The sequence below is a fragment of the Leucoraja erinacea genome, unplaced genomic scaffold, assembly GCF_028641065.1.
Source record: "Leucoraja erinacea ecotype New England unplaced genomic scaffold, Leri_hhj_1 Leri_1525S, whole genome shotgun sequence".
NCBI lineage: Eukaryota > Metazoa > Chordata > Chondrichthyes > Rajiformes > Rajidae > Leucoraja > Leucoraja erinaceus.
Window position 1 is genome coordinate 10,811 of NW_026575809.1, and position 17,379 is coordinate 28,189.

At 46.9% G+C, this 17,379-nt stretch overlaps 1 protein-coding gene across 3 annotated transcripts; it reads right to left on the reverse strand.

Annotated features, from left to right (window-relative positions):
• Positions 1–4,300: 4,300 nt before the first annotated feature.
• On the reverse strand, positions 4,301–16,586 carry LOC129715932 (zinc-binding protein A33-like). Of its 3 annotated transcripts, none has more exons than XM_055665823.1 (7): positions 16,519–16,572; positions 12,236–12,469; positions 11,093–11,115; positions 10,830–10,995; positions 8,752–8,774; positions 8,536–8,654; positions 4,301–4,879 (listed from the first exon to the last, which is right to left on the reverse strand). In XM_055665823.1, the coding sequence occupies exons 1-7, from the start codon at positions 16,555–16,557 to the stop codon at positions 4,350–4,352; spliced, it is 1,134 nt and encodes a 377-aa protein (XP_055521798.1). In that variant the 5' UTR covers positions 16,558–16,572; the 3' UTR covers positions 4,301–4,349. The 3 variants fall into 3 exon arrangements, with proteins under 3 accessions (XP_055521798.1, XP_055521799.1, XP_055521800.1); XM_055665825.1 differs by lacking the exon at positions 4,301–4,879 and adding an exon at positions 7,154–7,267 and having other exon boundaries at positions 16,519–16,586; XM_055665824.1 differs by lacking the exons at positions 10,830–10,995; positions 11,093–11,115.
• Positions 16,587–17,379: the final 793 nt, after the last annotated feature.

Sequence of the window (17,379 nt, forward strand, 5' to 3'; positions counted from 1 at the left end):
GGGGATCATGGGCATTTTTCCACGCCCATTTTTAGCAACCTGAGCCTACCTAACCGGAGGTTACACAGAAAAGCTGGAGAAACTCAGCGGGTGCAGCAGCATCTATGGAGCGAAGGAAATAGGCAACGTTTCGGGCCGAAACCCTTCTTCAGACTGATCAGGGGTGGGGGTGGGTGGGGACAAGAAAGGGAAAAGGAGGAGTAGCCGGAAGGCTGGAGGGTGGGAGGAGACAGCAGGGGAGCTGAGGAAGGGGAGGAGACAGCAAGGACTAACAGAATTGGGAGAAGTCGATGTTCATGCCCCCGGGGTGCAGACTCCCCAAACGGAATATGAGGTGCTGTTCCTCCAATTTCCGGTGCTGCTCGCTGTGGCCATGGAGGAGACCCAGGACAGAGAGGTCAGAGGCGGAGTGGGAGGGGGAGTTGAAGTGCTGAGCCACCGGGAGGTCAGCTAGGTTATTGCGGACCGAGCGGAGGTGTTCGGCGAAACGATCGCCCAACCTCCGCTTGGTCTCACCGATATAGATCTGCTGACATCTAGAGCAGCGGACGCAATAGATGAGGTTTCTTGTCCCCACCCACCCCCACCCCTGATCAGTCTGAAGAAGGGTTTCGGCCCGAAACGTTGCCTATTTCCTTCGCTCCATAGATGCTGCTGCACCCGCTGAGTTTCTCCAGCTTTTCTGTGTAACCTACGATTCTCCAGCATCTGCAGTTCCCTCTTTAACCCTACCTAACCGGACCCGACTCGCACTGTAATCAATGTTGCGGGGCAACAGTTTGTGTGGGTTAGATTCATAAATCTGTCAGTTCAAACTTCTTGTCAAGAATAAAGTTTGATTCTGGTAATTGTATTTTTTAATGTTTTTTAAATCATTTCTTTTTAAATGGCTCACAAGCAGTGTTTGAGTTGATTTTGTAGTAACCTGAACCGACCCGACTCGCAGGGTAATTGACATTGCGGGGGAAGTTTTTGTGCGTGATTATAGGGTTAGATTCATAATTCTGTTAGTTCATAATTCTGTTGATTCTTGTTAAAGAATAAAATGTTTATAAACACACATACATGAAAATTATATAAATGTATATAACACACACAATTATATTTTTTTCTAATCCAATAGTGAACTTTATTTCAGACTAGGCAAGGGACATTAAATAAGAAACATTGTAAACAAGAAACATTATAAACCTCCCAGCAACTTCAAACACAATAGGCCTTACCCCCCCCCCCCCCCCCGGCACTCTCTCGCCTGCCCCCTTACTACAATGTCCCCTCCTATGCCCCTCTCCTTGCCGCCCCGGACCCCGCACTCTCTCTCCCCGCTGCCCCGGGCCCCGCACTCCTTCTCCCCGCTGCCCCGGGCCCCACACTCCTTCTCCCCGCTGCCCCGGGCCCAGCACCACACACTCCTTCTCCCCGCTGCCCCGGGCACCGCACTCTCTCTCCCCGCTGCCCCGGGCCCCGCACTCCTTCTCCTCGCTGCGGATCCAATCTTTGGCCGGAAGCAAGAAGGCGGGAGCAAGAAAGCGGAGCAAGATGGCGGAACAAGATGGCGGGGGCAGGTTGCTAAAATGAGTCATAAAATCGTCCATGAATCCGCCCATGAACGTACTTCACTTTTGCGTGAGAGTAACCCATCTTGCTCTGCTATAGGATCTTTGGTTGGGGGAACGGGGAGAGGGAGGGGACTGGGGTCAAGGATGGGGGAGCGGTGGGCAGGAGGGTGGGGGCGGGGGGGACGAGAGGGATGGGGGAATGGAGAGAGGGGGATGGGGGGGGGGAAGTTGAGGGGTGGACGAGGAGTGGGCGGGTGGGATGGGGGGGGGGTGGAGAGAGTGGGATGGGGATGGGGAGGGAGAAGGGGTGAGGGGGGGAGGGCAGAGAGGGAGATGGGTAGAGAGGGGGGGATGGGGGAGAGAGGGGGTATGGCGAAAGTGGGGGGATGGGGGATGGGGGGATGGGCTGAGGGGAGACGGGAGGGGGAGGGTGAGGGGAGTCGGATGGTGAGAGTGAGTGGGGAGGAGATGGGGATGGGGAGAGAAGGGACGGGCCAGAATGCAGCCCCTCAAGATCTCACGGTCGAGTTTAAGGTGATCTCCCCTTCTCATTGTACCCCTCCTTACCCCCCCCCCCCCCCCCCCATCCCCCTCTCTGCCCCCCCCCTCCCCCCCCCCCCCCCCCCCCCCCCCCCCCCCCCACGGGTGTGCTGTGCAACCAGTTCCTGTCGCAGGTGGACTTTGAGTTGCTGCGTGACTATGCGCGGGACCTGTGGGTGCTGGTGTGGGAGAATCACCCCAAGCGGCTGATGGTGGTCACCCCCTACCGGACACCCCGACGTCAAACGCTTCTGGAAACGGCAGAAACACAACTTGACCACCCCGGGAATCTCCCTCGATTCACGGCCCGTCCCCTCTGCCCCCCTCCCTGTCCCTGCATAGAAGGAATGGGTGACGTTTCCGGTCGAGGCCCTTCTTCAGACCTGCCTCTCCAGCTGAGTTACTCCGGAACTCTGTGCCCTGTCCATGTTCCCCAGAGATGCTGCCTGGATCCTCCCCTACACCCTACCCAGGTCACGGGGAGGATTGTTGGGGGTGGGGGTGGGAGTGGGGGGTCACTGGTTCCAGTCCCCAGCACCCCCTCCCCAAGTTGGGCTGGGTAGCGGGAACCGTCCCACCCTACCGACCACGCATGATCCTGGGACCGGCGAAGATTCACCACCGACAGCGGCTTCCGCTGTTTCTGTGTGTTTTTGCATGTTCTTAATAAAAGGAGGATGAAGAGAAGTCTGTCTCAGTGCACGTTGCCAACGCCAGCCCAGAGAACAGATAACACGTTGTAAATTAAATCTTTATTCACAGAAGTATTCACGTGTACACACCAGCGCCCAGCGTTCAACACATTCATATTATGCAGGAAGGAACCGCAGATGCTAGGTTAAACCGCAGATACACACACACAAAATGCTGGAGTAACTCAGTGGGACAGGCAGTATCGTTTAGTTTAGAGATACAGCACGGAAACAGGCCATTCGGCCCACCAGATCCAGACCGACCAGCGATCCCCGCACACTAACACCATCCTACACCCACGAGGGGGACAATTTTTACATTTACCAAGCCAATTAACTTACAAATTTGTGGAGTGTGGTGGGAAACAAAAGATCCCGGAGAAAACAAACGCAGGTCACGTGGAGAACGCGCAAACTCCGTACAGACAGCGCCCGTTGTCGGGATCGACCCCGGGTCTCCGGCGCTGCATTCGCTGTAAGGCAGCAACTCTACCGCTGCGCCACCGTGACCGATTTGTGAAATTCTCTGCCTCAGATGGCAGTGGACGCCGATTCACTGGATGCGTTCAAAAGAGAGTTAGATACAGCTCTTAGTGCTGGTGGAATCAAGGGATATGGGGAGAAGGCAGGACGGGGAACTGATTGTGGATGATCAGTCATGATCACATTGAATGGCGGTCCTGGCTCGAAGGGCCGAATGGCCTCCTCCTGCACCTATTGTCTATTTATCGATGTATCCCATCTTATCCCCCTCCCCTAAACCTCTCCTCTTCTACCTCCCCTCCTTTCTCACCTCTCTTTCCCCCACCCCTCTCCTCCCCTCTCCCGCTTCCCTACCCTCCCTCCCTTCCCACCCTCAGCCATCCCCCCCTCCCCCCCCCCCCCCCCCCCCCCCCCCCCCCCCCCCCGCCACCAAGGAAAGGTTTCGAGGGATAGACACAAAATGCTGGAGTAACTCAACGGGTCAGGCAGCATCTCTGGAGAGAAGGAGTGGGTGACATTTCGAGTGGAGATCCTTCTTCAGACTGAGAGTCGGGGGGAGAGGGAAACGAGAGATATAGACGGTGATGTAGAGAGATATAGAACAATGAATGAAGGATACGCACAAATAGTTTGCATGATGCGGTGTTGTGCAATGTGTTGGAGAATTGATTAACAGACGAGGTGACGCCAGGTGGCAGCCTGTTCGAACTTTCTCATTCGGGAGGAAGTGGATGTACTTGTGGATACAAAGTGCTGGAGTAACTCAACGCTTTGGGTATCATTCTTGGGGTAAACCAGCTGAGTTACTCACTTTTCACTTTGCAAAATTGCTCGCTTCCGATGTTATTCCGCCCTTCTATCTCCACCTATCCCTAAACTCGCCTTTACGCCGCTGTTGAATTCCGCATCTTTATTCGGGAAGGGAGAATGTTTCAATCTTTATATTTTCACAAAAGTAATTTCTGTTCCGTTGCCGGACGCGGTTAACGCGTTAAAATGAACGGATCGACAGACAGACAGACAGCTCTGATTTCAGTGGCTGTTTATTTCACTCTTCCCACATTTACATTTTATTTTACACACCCGGAGCGGAACCGGAGCAGATTCTCAGCCAGTTTCCACCCCAAGTCCAGAAGAAAGGATAAAGTTTCTCCGTGAATTTATTCCCAGTGAAGGTGTGGAGATGGGACTTGGTGTCCGCGTCGTAAAATGAAACTGTCCCGGACTCGTAACTGAGATAAACTCCCACCCTCCCGGGGATGGGACGGGCGGGGAGAGGGGATGGAGGGGAGGTGAATGCATCAAACTCGTCACCCCACCGCCCGATGCTCCAGACTCCAGTCTCCGGGGTCATGTCGACCCCTCTCTTCCTCTCCACAGACTCTGCGGCGACTCCCAGCCTCCAGCACCGACTCCCCGCCACCTCCACCTCCCAGTAATGTCTCCCCGATGTGAATCCCTCCGATCCCAGCACACACTCCCAGCCTGTAAACATCTTCCCGGTGTCAGGGAGACTCCTCCGGGTCCCGGTCCATCTCACCCTCTTCCGATCCTCAGACACCTCGAGCCACGGACTCGCTGTTTCCACATCCAGGGTGACGGAGACTGGGGGGAGAAGCAGAGAATCAGAGAGTCCCCGGGGGTCGGGGGGAGACTCGGGCAGCGCGGCCCCGGGACCGGGGGAGAGGCCGCTCGGCCTCAGGCACAGGCGGGCGGACAACTGGATCCTTGCCCGGGGTTTCACCCCAACCACATCGGGTGGACAACACACATCTTTCCCACAGTTTTTATCCAGGGATGGAGAGGGGAATTTCGTGAGGTGGGGGAGGGTGGACGGGGAGGACGAGTGCGGAGAGTGAGGAGGATTGCGAGATTGCGGTGGGGATGGAGGAATGAAGCGGGCTATTCACATATGGAGGCAGATCGGAGCAAGAGGATATTGAGGTGAGTGGTAGTTTGAGGTTGTTAAAGAGGAGGTAGAGGTGTGGGGTGGAGTCACCATGATCATAGTGAATGGGAGGGGGAGACATGAGGGGCCAGAGGACCTGCCCCTGTTTCTTTGGGTGGAGGGTGAGAGAGAGGGAGGGGTGGCTTGGACCATGGGAGGAAGCAGAGGTTGAATGACCGGGTGTTGGACAGAATGGGTGGAGACTTGTGGATGTAGGGTCGCTGAAAGAGAGGGGATTCACGGGTGGATTTGATGGGTGTGTACAACTAAGAACACACTGATCTCATTGTGAACCAATATATGAACTTCACTGAGGGACTTGACAATGTTGCGCATGTAAGGCTGGTCCAGAAAGTGAAGGCAGGTGGGATCCAAGGCGAGCTGGTGAAATGGATCCACAATTGGCTTGGTGGTTGGAGGTAGAAGGTAGCGGTAGAAGGATGAGTTTTCTGCTTGGAGGTCTGTGACTGGTGGAGTGCAGCAGAGATCGGTGCTGCAGCAGGGATATCAGATCAAGAGAGTACAGGTTTATCTTGAGAGCAAGGAATTTTAAAGTGGATCTGAGTTGTAAGTTATCTTTGCACTGAGAGGAGGCGGTGGTGAGGTCTAATCATTACATTTGAGGCACTTATCTACGTGAGATGCAGAAGAATACCAATGTAATGCGGGCGAATCGATTACTGTATATCTGGGAAATAGTTGGCCATGGACATGATGGGCCGAAGGGCCTGATTCTGTAATATACAACCATAGCTCGCGGCTCCAAGAGCACTGAATGATTGAGTCCCCACAGCCACCCGTGTAGGAAATTCCAAATGTTCCCCAGTCTCCACGTGCAGTAATGTCTCCTTATCTCTGTCCTACATGTTGCAGCCCACATTCTGAGAGGGTGCCCATTCTCCACACCCCACAGACAGGGGAAACATCCTCCCCGCATCCAGCCCACTGAGCCCTGTAAGAACTTTGTGTTTCACTGAGATCTCCTCCTATACACCCGAACTCTCGAGTACACAGTACATGCAGATGGAACTAAAATTGGTGACATCGTGGAGAGTGAAGAAGGTTATCTGAGAGTAAATGGGATCCATGTGAACTGGGCCAATGGGCTCAGGAACGGCAGGTGGGATTTATTCATGTGAAGGTGAGGTGATGCACTTTGCTGAGACAAACCAGGGCAGGACATACACAGTAAACGGGGAACTTTATAGAACTGAGAGATCTCGGGCTGCAGGTACACAGTGCCATGGAAGATGCAACAGGGACAGGCAGTGTTTGTCACTCGTGCTTTCATAGGTCAGGATATTAATTATACCATTTGATACAATAAGGTTGTTAGCAAATTAGAGAGGGTGCAAAAGGATTTACAATCATTTCATCGGGTGCTTTTATAGACGTGTATAAGATTTATATAATGTGCACAGATCAGGTGAATAGGAGCAGTATTTTATCCAAGGCAGGATAATCTAAACCTCTGACTCTATGATGCTTCCCAGCTGATGAGTTTAGTGGTAGATCAATTCTCCAATTTCCCTTCCGTCCACAATAGAACTCCTTTGCATCTACGTATTGCTTAAAGATGTATAGAAATGAACTGCAGATGCTGGTTTAAACTGAAGATAGACTCAAAGAGCTGGAGGAACTCTGCGGGACAGTCAGCATCTCTGGAGAGAAGGAATAGGTAACGTTTCAATTCGAGACCCTTCTACAGACTGGTTATGGATAAGGGAAACAAGAGATATAGGCGATGATGTAAAGAGATAATGAACAATGAATGGAAGATATGTAAAATATAACGATGATATCGGAGACAGGCCATTGTTAGTTGTTTGTTTGGTGAAAATGAGAAACTAGTGCGACTTGGGTGGGGGAGGGATAGAGAGAGAGAGAGAGAGAGGGAATGCCGGGGCTACCTGAAGTGCCCACCTAGAGAAATCAACATTTCATACCACTGGGCTGTAAGCTGCCCAAGCCAAATATGAGATGCTGTTCCTCCAATTTGCGTTTAACCTCACTCTGACAATGGAGGAGAGCTAGGACAGAAAGGTCTGTGTGGGAATGGGAAGGAGAATTAAAGTGTTCAGCAACCAAGAGATCAGGTAGGTTCAGGCAGACTGAGCAAAGGTGTTCAGCGAAACGATCGGCCAGTCTGCGTTTGGTCTCATCAATGTATAAGAGTCCACATCTTGAATAATGGATACAGTAGATGAGATTGGAGGAGGTACAAGTGAACCTCTGCCTAACCTGAAAGGACTGTTGGGGTTCCTGGACAGTCAAGGGAGGAGTCATAGGGACCGGTGTTGCATCTTCTGCGGTTGCATGGGAACGTACCTGGGGAGAGGGTGGTTTAGGTGGGAAGGGATGAGTTAACTCAAGGAGTTGTGGAGGGAACGGTCTCTGTGGAAGGTAGAAAGGGATGGCGATGGGAAGATGTGGCTAGTGGTGGGATCCCATTGGAGGTGGCGGAGATTTTGGATGATTATGTGTTGTATGCGGCGGCTGATCGGGTGAAAGGTAAGGACAAGGGGGACTCTGTCTATGTTGTGACTAGGGGGAGGGGGAGCAAGGGCAGAGCTGCAGGGTACCGAGGAGACAAGAGTGTGGGCCTCATCTATGATGGGAGAGGAGAACCCCCATTTGTAATAGACGTCTAGCGATAGTCTATTTCCAGTGATGGAGACTGTGAGATCAAGAAAGCGGAGGGAGCTGTCGGTGATGGTCCAAGTAAATTTGAATGCAGGATGGAAATTGGTGGTGAAGTTGATGAAGTCCATGAGTTCTGCATGGGTGCAGGAGGTAGCACCGATATAGTCATCAGTGTAATAGAGATAGAGTTCGGGGATAGGGCCTTGGAGGATTCCAAGGAGAAGTTATTAAGAGTGAGAACCAGTTCCGCTGGGCGGAGTCGTGTTAGTAGAGGGAAATTGGATGGTTCTGCGGTCGAGGAAGAAACGGAGAGGGCTTTAAGTCCTTCATGGTGGGAGATGGAGGTGTAGAGTGACTGAACGTCTATTGTAAAGATGATGGGGTGGGGGCTCTGAATGTGGAAGTCATTAAAGTGACGTATGGCATGTGAGGTATCTTGTACATAGCTCGGTACAGATTGGACCGGGGGGAATAGGATGGAGTCGAGGTACGTGGAAATCATTTCAGTGGGACAGGAGGAGGCAGAAACAATGGGTCTGCCAGGGCAGTTGTGTTTATGGATTTTGGGGAGAAGGTAAAACCGGGCTGTGTGGGGCTGGGGAATGATAAGGTGTCAGGTGTACGGTTTAGATGCCAGAAACAAGAATAATGGAAAAGGTATAAGCTTTACCTCGCTTGAAGTCATCAGGTATTTCTTTGAGTGTCGTGTTGAACGAAACAGGGCAATGAAACTTTTCAATCGGTAAGACTTTATCCACCATTGACAGTGGTTTGGCTTTATTACGAACCCTGGAAATATTGAACAGTTGGTTATAAACTGAGCATTAGAAAAGATTTGAGCAATTCCACCAAAACTTACAATGTTTCCATCAAGACAATGTCCTACCTTTGCTTGCGACCAGCTTTCTCCTGAAAGAAATAAAACACAAATCTCAATTGATTGAGATGGACCGTCCTCATCCCGACAGCGGGAATTTCACCAAATTTCTACAACCCTCTGATAATTCCCATTTCCCAACTCTTATCACCACTGTCATGCAGACAGAAAGCGGATATTGCAGCAGAGATGTAGAACGATGGGGAAAAGCACAAGGAACGTTCATGAGAATGACGCCATAACTGAGAGGATGGAACTTAATGAAAAGACTGGGCAGATCGTGGGATTTCATCTGTAGAGGTTTTCAGGAATGATGGGAGGGAATTTAATATTATTTGTGGTGGTGGCGGTGTGGAATGAGCTCCCAGTGGAAGTGGTGGAGGCAGGTTCATTGGTATCATTTAAAAATAAATTGGATAGGCATATGGATGAGAAGGGAATGGAGGGTTATGGTACGAGTGCAGGCAGATGGGACTAAGGGGAAAACAATTTGTTCGGCATGGACTTGTAGGGCCGAGATGGCCTGTTTCCGTGCTGTAATTGTTATATGGTTATATGGTTATTATCGGTGGATTTAAATGCGTGGGGATGAAATAATATCTCAAATCTAAAAGGAGACTAATAATCAAAGCTGAAATGTAATTGGTCTTCAATAAATACCGAAAGGAATACAGTCATGAGAACATCGACCTCACTTGCATTGGAGGGACTGAAACCAACAGCAGAGATAAATTTAAATGCAAGCGGTGATAATTGCTCGGTTCTAAGCTTCCCCCCAGTCTGGTTTCAGTAAAAGCACTGAATCAAGCACTTGAATCAATTAATTGTATTCTACCAAAAGCGAGTCCCAGGTCCCACACTGTACCTGAACCGGGTCCGATCCCACCGTGGGTTCGATCCCCGCGTCTATCTGTTCAAGCCCTCTAGGCCTCGCACAGACAGAGGCACTCCAGAAGGGGACCTGGTCCTGAGCGCTCTTCCAGAAGATGGGCCCTGAGCCTCGTGACCAGGGACTTTTATCTGCCCCGCGAACTGGAGGGGCCGAACCACACGGGGTTTGTCTCTGAATCATCCCATTCTTTGCTTGCAAATTCTATCAAAGTTCCAGACTTCCTGGCATCTCTCGCAGCTTGTCCCAGAGAGCAATTCCAATTTGACCAAATCTCCCAGCAAACCCTGAAATTTAACCCCATTTTGAAGTCCTCTCTGGTCCAATTTAGCCAGGATTAACAGTGGGGTAAACACATTAGGGCTCCTGGAATTTGGGGTATAGTTACCGGGTGTGGCGAGTAGATAGGAGGAATGATGAGTGGAGCAGAAAACTTGACTGGATAGGAGGGGCCGAATGGCCTGTCAATGATGTAGAGAATGGGATGTCATTCTATGGTGAAACAAGATGGACAAAACAGAGCAAATTCCCCCAAGGTGACCACCCACTGCTGATGGGAACCGGATATAGATGATCAATCTGATGTGTGCGCCATGTTCTAGATTTCAATGTTAATCCCCACTATGTGAACATGGCTGATCTAGCCCAGGACTGAACTCCTCCTCTTTGCACCATTCATCTCGATTTCAATTCCCCGAATGTTCAAAAATGTATCTTCCTCTGGTTTAAATACGTCTAACATGTTAAACCTCAGTCTCTTGTTTGGAGAATCCCAGATAGTCACTGCCCTCTGTCCATTCGTGGTCCTTGGGATCAGATATAGGATCAACCCGCACAATTAAAGCATGGAATAAGCTCCACCCTACTATAGTTACCCAACCAGATGCAACTACATTTAAAGTAGCTCTTTCTTCCCAATAACCCTTTCTGGTTTAATCCCTCCCTTCACCACCTCCAGTTTAAATTCCAATTTGGAATATTTTGGAGGACCAAGAAACCAAGAACCAAGGACCCGTCGTTGTTCTAAACTCCACAGAATACAAACACCTCTCTACATTCCAGCCAGACAATTCTGAGATCCCATAGATTCAGCGGGAGGCCAATTAGTTTCTGAACAACAACAGCTGGAACAGAGGGAACATTTACTCAGTTCCGAATTACTGGTAAATGCATCATTTATTTCTGAAATGTCACCCACCGTTTTCTGACTGCGCACTTTCACTTCACCAAACTGTAGTGCAGGGTAGGACTTGAGGTCATCAGATGTTTCTTTGAATGCCGTGTTGAACGAAACAGGGCAATGAAACTTTTCAATCGGCAAGGCTTCATCTACCACCGACAGTGGTTTGGCTTCATCACGAACCCTGCAAATATTAAACAGCTGGTTATAAACTGAGCATTAGAAATGTTTTGAGTTGTTCCACAAAAACTTACAATGTTTCCATCAAGACAATGTCCTACCTTCGCTTGCGACCAGCTTCCCCCTGAAAGAAATAAAACACAAATCTCAATTGACTGAGATGGACGGTCCTCATCCCGACAGCGGGAATTTCACCAAATGTTTACAACCCTCTGATACTTTCTACAACCCTCGGCATAACTGAGAGGATGGAACTTAATGAAAAGACTGGGCAGGTCGTGGGATTTCATCTGGAGAAGATGTCAGGAATGATGAGAGTGAATTTAATATTATCGGCAGATTTAAATGGGTGGGGATGAAATAATATCTCAAATCGAAGGGGAGAATAATAATCGAAGCTGAAATGTAACGTGGTCTTCAATAAATATCAAAAGGAATATTGTCATGAGAACATGGACCTCACTGCACCGGAGGGACTGAAGCCAACAGCAGAGATACATTTAAATGCAAGCGGGATAAACATATTAGGGCTCCTGGAATTCAGGATATTGTTACCGGGTGTGGAGAGTAGATAGGAGGGATGATGAGTGGAGCAGAAAACATGACTGGATAGGATGGGCCAAATGGCCTGTCTATGATGTAGAATGGGATGTCATTCTATGGTGAAACAAGGTGGACAAAACAAACAGAGCAAATTCCCCCAAGGTGACCACCCACTGCTGATGGGAACCGGATATAGATGATCAATCTGATGTGTGCGCCATGTTCTAGATTTCAATGTTAATCCCCACAATGTGGTTATGGCTGATCTAGCCCAGGACTCAACTCCTCCTCTTTGCCTCATTTCCATCGATTACAATTCCCCGATTTTTTTAAATGTATTCTCCTCTGGTTTAAAATATGTCTAACATGTAAAACCTCTCAGAGTCTCTTGGTTGGAGAATCCCAGAGATTTACTGCCCTCTGTCCATTCGTGGTCCTTGGGATCAGATATAGGATCACCTGTCATTGTTCTAAACTCCACATAATATAAACACCTCTCTACATTCCGGCCAGACAGTCCAGAGATCCCATAGATTCAGCGGGAGGCCAATTAGTTTGGGAACAACAACAACAACAGCTGGAACAGAGGGAACATTTACTCAGTTCTGAATTACTGGTAAATGCAGCATTTATTTCTGAAATGTCACCCACCATTTTGTGACTGCACTTTCACTTCACCAAACTGTAGTGTAACCCCTCACCTTCAGAAACACCACACTGTCTTTTTGATCCATCTGTTGCTGCAACTTTAAGAGTTCCTCCTGAATGGATTCTAAATTCTCTTGAATCTTTCCAAGATTTGTCTCCATTGTATTTAGAATCTTCCTCTCTTCCTCCCGGATATCTGCCAGTGTGCGCTGCTCTTTCTCAGTGAGAATCTGGTGCAGTTCAGCAAACTGGGATGTGATCTTGGACTGAAGGTTGTGTGATTGTTCCTGTGAAATTAGAGGTGAAGAACAATATTTATTGTGTTTCCTCAAGACTTTAACGGTGACATTTGGCTTGTGCAATTTTTATTTGCTTTGGCAATTCAATAGTTTGTCTAAGGTAGACAAAAATGAGGCAGCATCTATTGAGAGAAGGAATAGGCGACATTTCAGGTCGAGAGCCTTCTTCAGACTTTCAAAACATTTAGACAGTTTGTCTAAATCAGGGTTGGGGAACTTTTTCATGTTGGAATGCCACATTAAGTTAGCTGTAATCTAATTAGGCCGTATCCAAGAAACTTCAATTAGATATATTTCAAAAAGTACATTGTTTTGTAGAAATCTAACTACTATGTACTAACTTCAACAAAATGAAAATATTTTGTGAATTCTAAAGTTAACTAAACTGTTAATGACTTTGTTATAACTGCGTTTTTTGGGAAAGCATTGCCTATTTGGTTGCAACATGGAGGTACGCAGTTTCAGCTGATCTTCTAGATCCTTCATTGTGACCTTAAGGGTGGCTTGGTTTGTATTAGGTAGGAGAATGAAGTTTCGCAGAAATAAGTGGTTGAAAAGCAAGAAAGCATTGTTCGTGCATGTTGGGGTATTCTATTGCATTTTTCCATGTTTCACTCGGATATTTCTTAGCGTTAAAAAATTACTTTAAAATGTCATCTTCTGAGAGCTCAATCAATACCATATATAGTTCTTTAGGAGCCTTGGAGACATAGAGACATAGAAAATAGGTGCAGGAGTAGAGGCCATTCGGCCCTTCGTGCCTGCACCGCCATTCAATATGATCATGGCTGATCATCCAACTCAGTATCCTATACATGCGTTCTCTCCATACCCCCTGATCCCTATAGCCACAACGGTATCATAACGGAGACATCAACAGTAAGGTTGAAATGCTAATTTGAGTGTGATGTCATGATTCTCAAAGTCAGTGAACCTTTCATTGTATTCTTTAATTAATACGTTTATAACAGCTGCGTATTCTTCAAATAAATTGCAGGAAACCTCCTGCTCATCAATAACCTTCACTTACTGGGGGAAATGTTTATCCGAAATTTCATTTTGAAGAAGAGTTTTGAAAATATATAGCTTTTTTCAAAATGCTTGGATTTTTTTTGCCACATATCATATATAGACATAGTTTTACCTTGCAAAGAAACATTAAAATCATTTTGCTTTGACATGATATCACAGGGAAATGCGGTATTTCTATAGAAATCTTCTTTCAATAATTCACATTGCTGATTCTGTTCTTCATGGAATTTAACTACCTGTTCTCGCAAAGATAAAAATGTTGCTAACACCTGTCCCTGCAATAGTGAACGCACTTTACAATGATACGGTAAGTCCACAGTGAATGCCTCATAGAAACATGGAAGCATAGAAATTAGTTGCAGGAGTAGGCCATTCGGCCCTTCGTGCCTGCACCGTCATTCAATATGATCATGGCTGATCATCCAACTCAGTATCCCGTACCTGCCTTCTCTCCATACCCTGATCCCCTTAGCCACAAGGGCCACATCTAACTCCCTCTTAAATATAGCCAATGAACTGGCCTCAACTACCCTCTGTGGCAGAGAGTTCCAGAGATTCACCACTCTCTGTGTGAAAAAAGTTCTTCTCATCTCGGTTTTAAAGGATTTCCCCCCTTATCCTTAAGCTGTGACCCTCTTGTCCTGGACTTCCCTAACATCGGGAACAATCTTCCTGCATCTAGCCTGTCCAACCCTTAAGAAATTTGTAAGTTTCTATAAGATCCCCTCTCAATCTTCTAAATTCTAGAGAGTATAAACCAAGTCTATCCAGTATTTCTTCATAAGACAGTCCTGACATCCCAGGAATCAGTCTGGTGAACCGTCTCCGCACTCCCTCTATGGCAATAATGTCCTTCCTCAGATTTGGAGACCAAAACTGTACGCAATACTCCAGGTGTGGTCTCACCAATACCCTGTACAACTGCAGTAGAACGTCCCTGCTCCTATACTCAAATCCTTTTGCAATGAAAGCTAACATACTAATTTCCAACTTTAGCATATTACGAAACTGACGATGCCGTGTTGCATTTGCACGAATATAGTTAACAATACTTATAACTTGTTGCAAAGTGTCACTTAAAATAGTAGATTTAGCACAGAGATTATGCTGATGCAAGGTACAATGGAATGAAATTAGAGCATCTGGACCTGATAATATCTTTTTTATTTGTGTAATAAACTTTCACGTTTTCCTGTCATGGAAGGTCTGTACATACACTCACTAGATTAACCAAATCCAGTACAAATTCACGACATTTATCTTGAAAGTTGTTGAAGAAATCTATTCCTCGTGTTCTACCTGTAAAAGTCCCCAAAGCGACTAACTCTTTGTAGCAAAGACAATCTTCTGTTGTGGACCGAATGAAGTATAAAACCTGCGCCGAGTCAGTAATATCAGTTGATTCATCCAAAGCGATTGATTAATATATATTTTCCTTTTGGAGTATTGCGTGAAATTGTTCTGTGACGTTGAGGCCTAATTCATGCTGCTGATCAATGATAGTTCTCCTTGAAAGAGGCAGTTGTTTGCACTGTGAAACCTTATCGGGGTCTAAGCATCCTTCACTTTGACAATGCATTATTTAACGGTTTCTACATCGCTAAATGGCTCCCCCCTCCCCCTCCCCAGTATACAAGTCGCTTCAGTAGCATTACTTCCGGGTCTTGCTGCTGCTTGAAATAACTGCCTTTGCTTTTCATCTTTTAATTTCTGCAATGCAACCTTTCGCACCTCACTCCCTAAGCTGAAATATTTGTGGTCCTTAGGAGTGGCATAATGCTGATGAGCATTGGATTTCTTCAATGTTGATATTACAGTATCACAAAGCAAGCAAATCATCTTAACTTGAGCAGGAAGAAGTCAAGTCAAGTCAAGTGAGTTTATTGTCATGTGTAAGTACACATAAATGCTGGAGAAACTCAGCGGGTGCAGCTTCGTTCCATAGATGCTGCTGCACCCGCTGAGTTTCTCCAGCATTTTTGTGTACCTTCGATTTTCCAGCATCTGCAGTTCCTTCTTAAACACTTATTGTGATGTGTCCCTGAAAGGACAATGAAATTCTTGCTTTGATGAAATTTCAGTTCACAATCCTCATTAAAAACTTGTTTTTTGTTCCCTCAGCGTTCTCTTGGGTTTTTTTTTTAATATGATGGGCTGTTAATCAGACAGAATTTTAAAAAAAATACAGTCGAACAATAGCGTTGTTTAACTATTCTCAAATTCAACTTCAAACGTGAAGGCACGTGTACCGATATCAAAAATTGATCATACTGAAGACTGGATGGCCAGCGAACTCTCCCAGACATTTTCCCTCTAACCAGCCTCAGGCGGTGGTGGCGCCAGTTAGGCAGGGAGGTTAACGTACATTCTAGCGCATTAGAGCATAACAGCTGTTAAAATAGCTCTCATGAATAACTAATGTTTTAATTGTGGCCGTCAGTCGGGGACGATTATTTAGTTGAATCTTCTTTTACTCTTTGGTATTTTAAATACGTTTGTTTTAAGATTAAATTAAAATGAATAAAAAACAAACAACAACTTATTAATACAAATAAATGGATTTCTTCTACAAAATTTGGATTCATTCAAAAGGCCGCACTTAATGGCCGCAGGTTCTATACCCCTGGTCTAAATGCTTCTGAAATGTCGTGAGGGTAATGTTATAACCCATCAATCCTCTACCCTCAATACAATTCCCTGCTGCCTATTCCTTTTCACCTGCCCATTCATTCCCATTTATCCATCCACCACCCACTTTCCCAGGGATTATAACAGTCACCAATTGACCATTGAACCAGCGTTTTTTTGGGGACGTGGAAGGAATCCGACGCGGTCACAGGGAGAAGGCATGAACCACACGGGCAGCACCCGAGGTCAGGATCGAACCAGCTCACCAGAACTAGGAGACAGCAGCACTACTTGTGTCACTGCGCTGCCCTATTATTACACGCATCGCAGGGATCAAGTCTACACAAGATCAGGAAATCGAAACTTAAAAGCCTCACCAGAACCCCAGAAATCTTCTGTTTCTGTTGCTGCTCCATTCGCTGGATCCCTGATTTATGTTTTGTAAGAGACTGGGTGGAAGATTTCGTCTGATCCTGGGATTGTGATTGAAAAAATAGTAAGATTAAACGAGAACTTACCAGTTTGAAGTTTGATCTGTATTTTATGAGGAGTTACGATGAGGGATTACGTGAAGAGCCCGCCTCAGCACGCATGCGCGGCATACTTCAAAGCAGCGGTGTGGAATCACAGAGAGACACAGTTATTTGAAGTAAAGACAAGGAGACATCAGTTTGCTAGTTTGACCCATATTAATGAGGGTGGGAGCGGAGGGCACGTAATCCCTCATCGTAACTCCTCATAAAATGCAGATCAAACTTCAAACTGGTAAGTTCTCGTTTAATCTTACTATTTTACTTCGGAGTCACGTGAGTGACTACGTGAAGATTTCAAAGCTCTGTGATTTCAAACCGTGTAACAGCTATTACTACACCACTGCTGAACTCTTTGACGGAGGAAGTGTGTTATCGTAATCAACCAATGAATCTGTTTGTAGAAAAACACAATGGTATTTTTACAATAACAATGAAGAAATTTAAAATGATCCCCTGGGCTAATTTAAATATTTGCAGACTGGAATCTTTCCTGCAAATAAAAACAGGTTTTGTCAACAGCGTATAATAATTTTTCTGAACGTTTTACCCCACCATTCTGCTGTAGCCAGGATGTGGTTTATAGGCACGTCCATTCTTTTTGCCGTTGACGTGGAAGCTTGTCCTGTGGAATGAAACTTTGTACATGTTAGTTTTATCCCAGCAGCTTTAGTACCTGCTTGAGCCATCCCGAAATGGCTCGTTACC

Coding starts and splice junctions, on each gene's coding strand:
- LOC129715932 (XM_055665823.1), bottom strand. CDS start 16,557: ATGGAGCAGCAACAGAAACAGAAGATTTCTGGGGTTCTG. Junction 8,775..10,829: donor AAGTGCGCAGTCAGAAAACG/GTGGGTGACATT, acceptor TATTTCTTTCAG/GAGAAAGCTGGTCGCAAGCA. Junction 8,655..8,751: donor AAAGCTGGTCGCAAGCAAAG/GTAGGACATTGT, acceptor CAATATTTCCAG/GGTTCGTAATAAAGCCAAAC.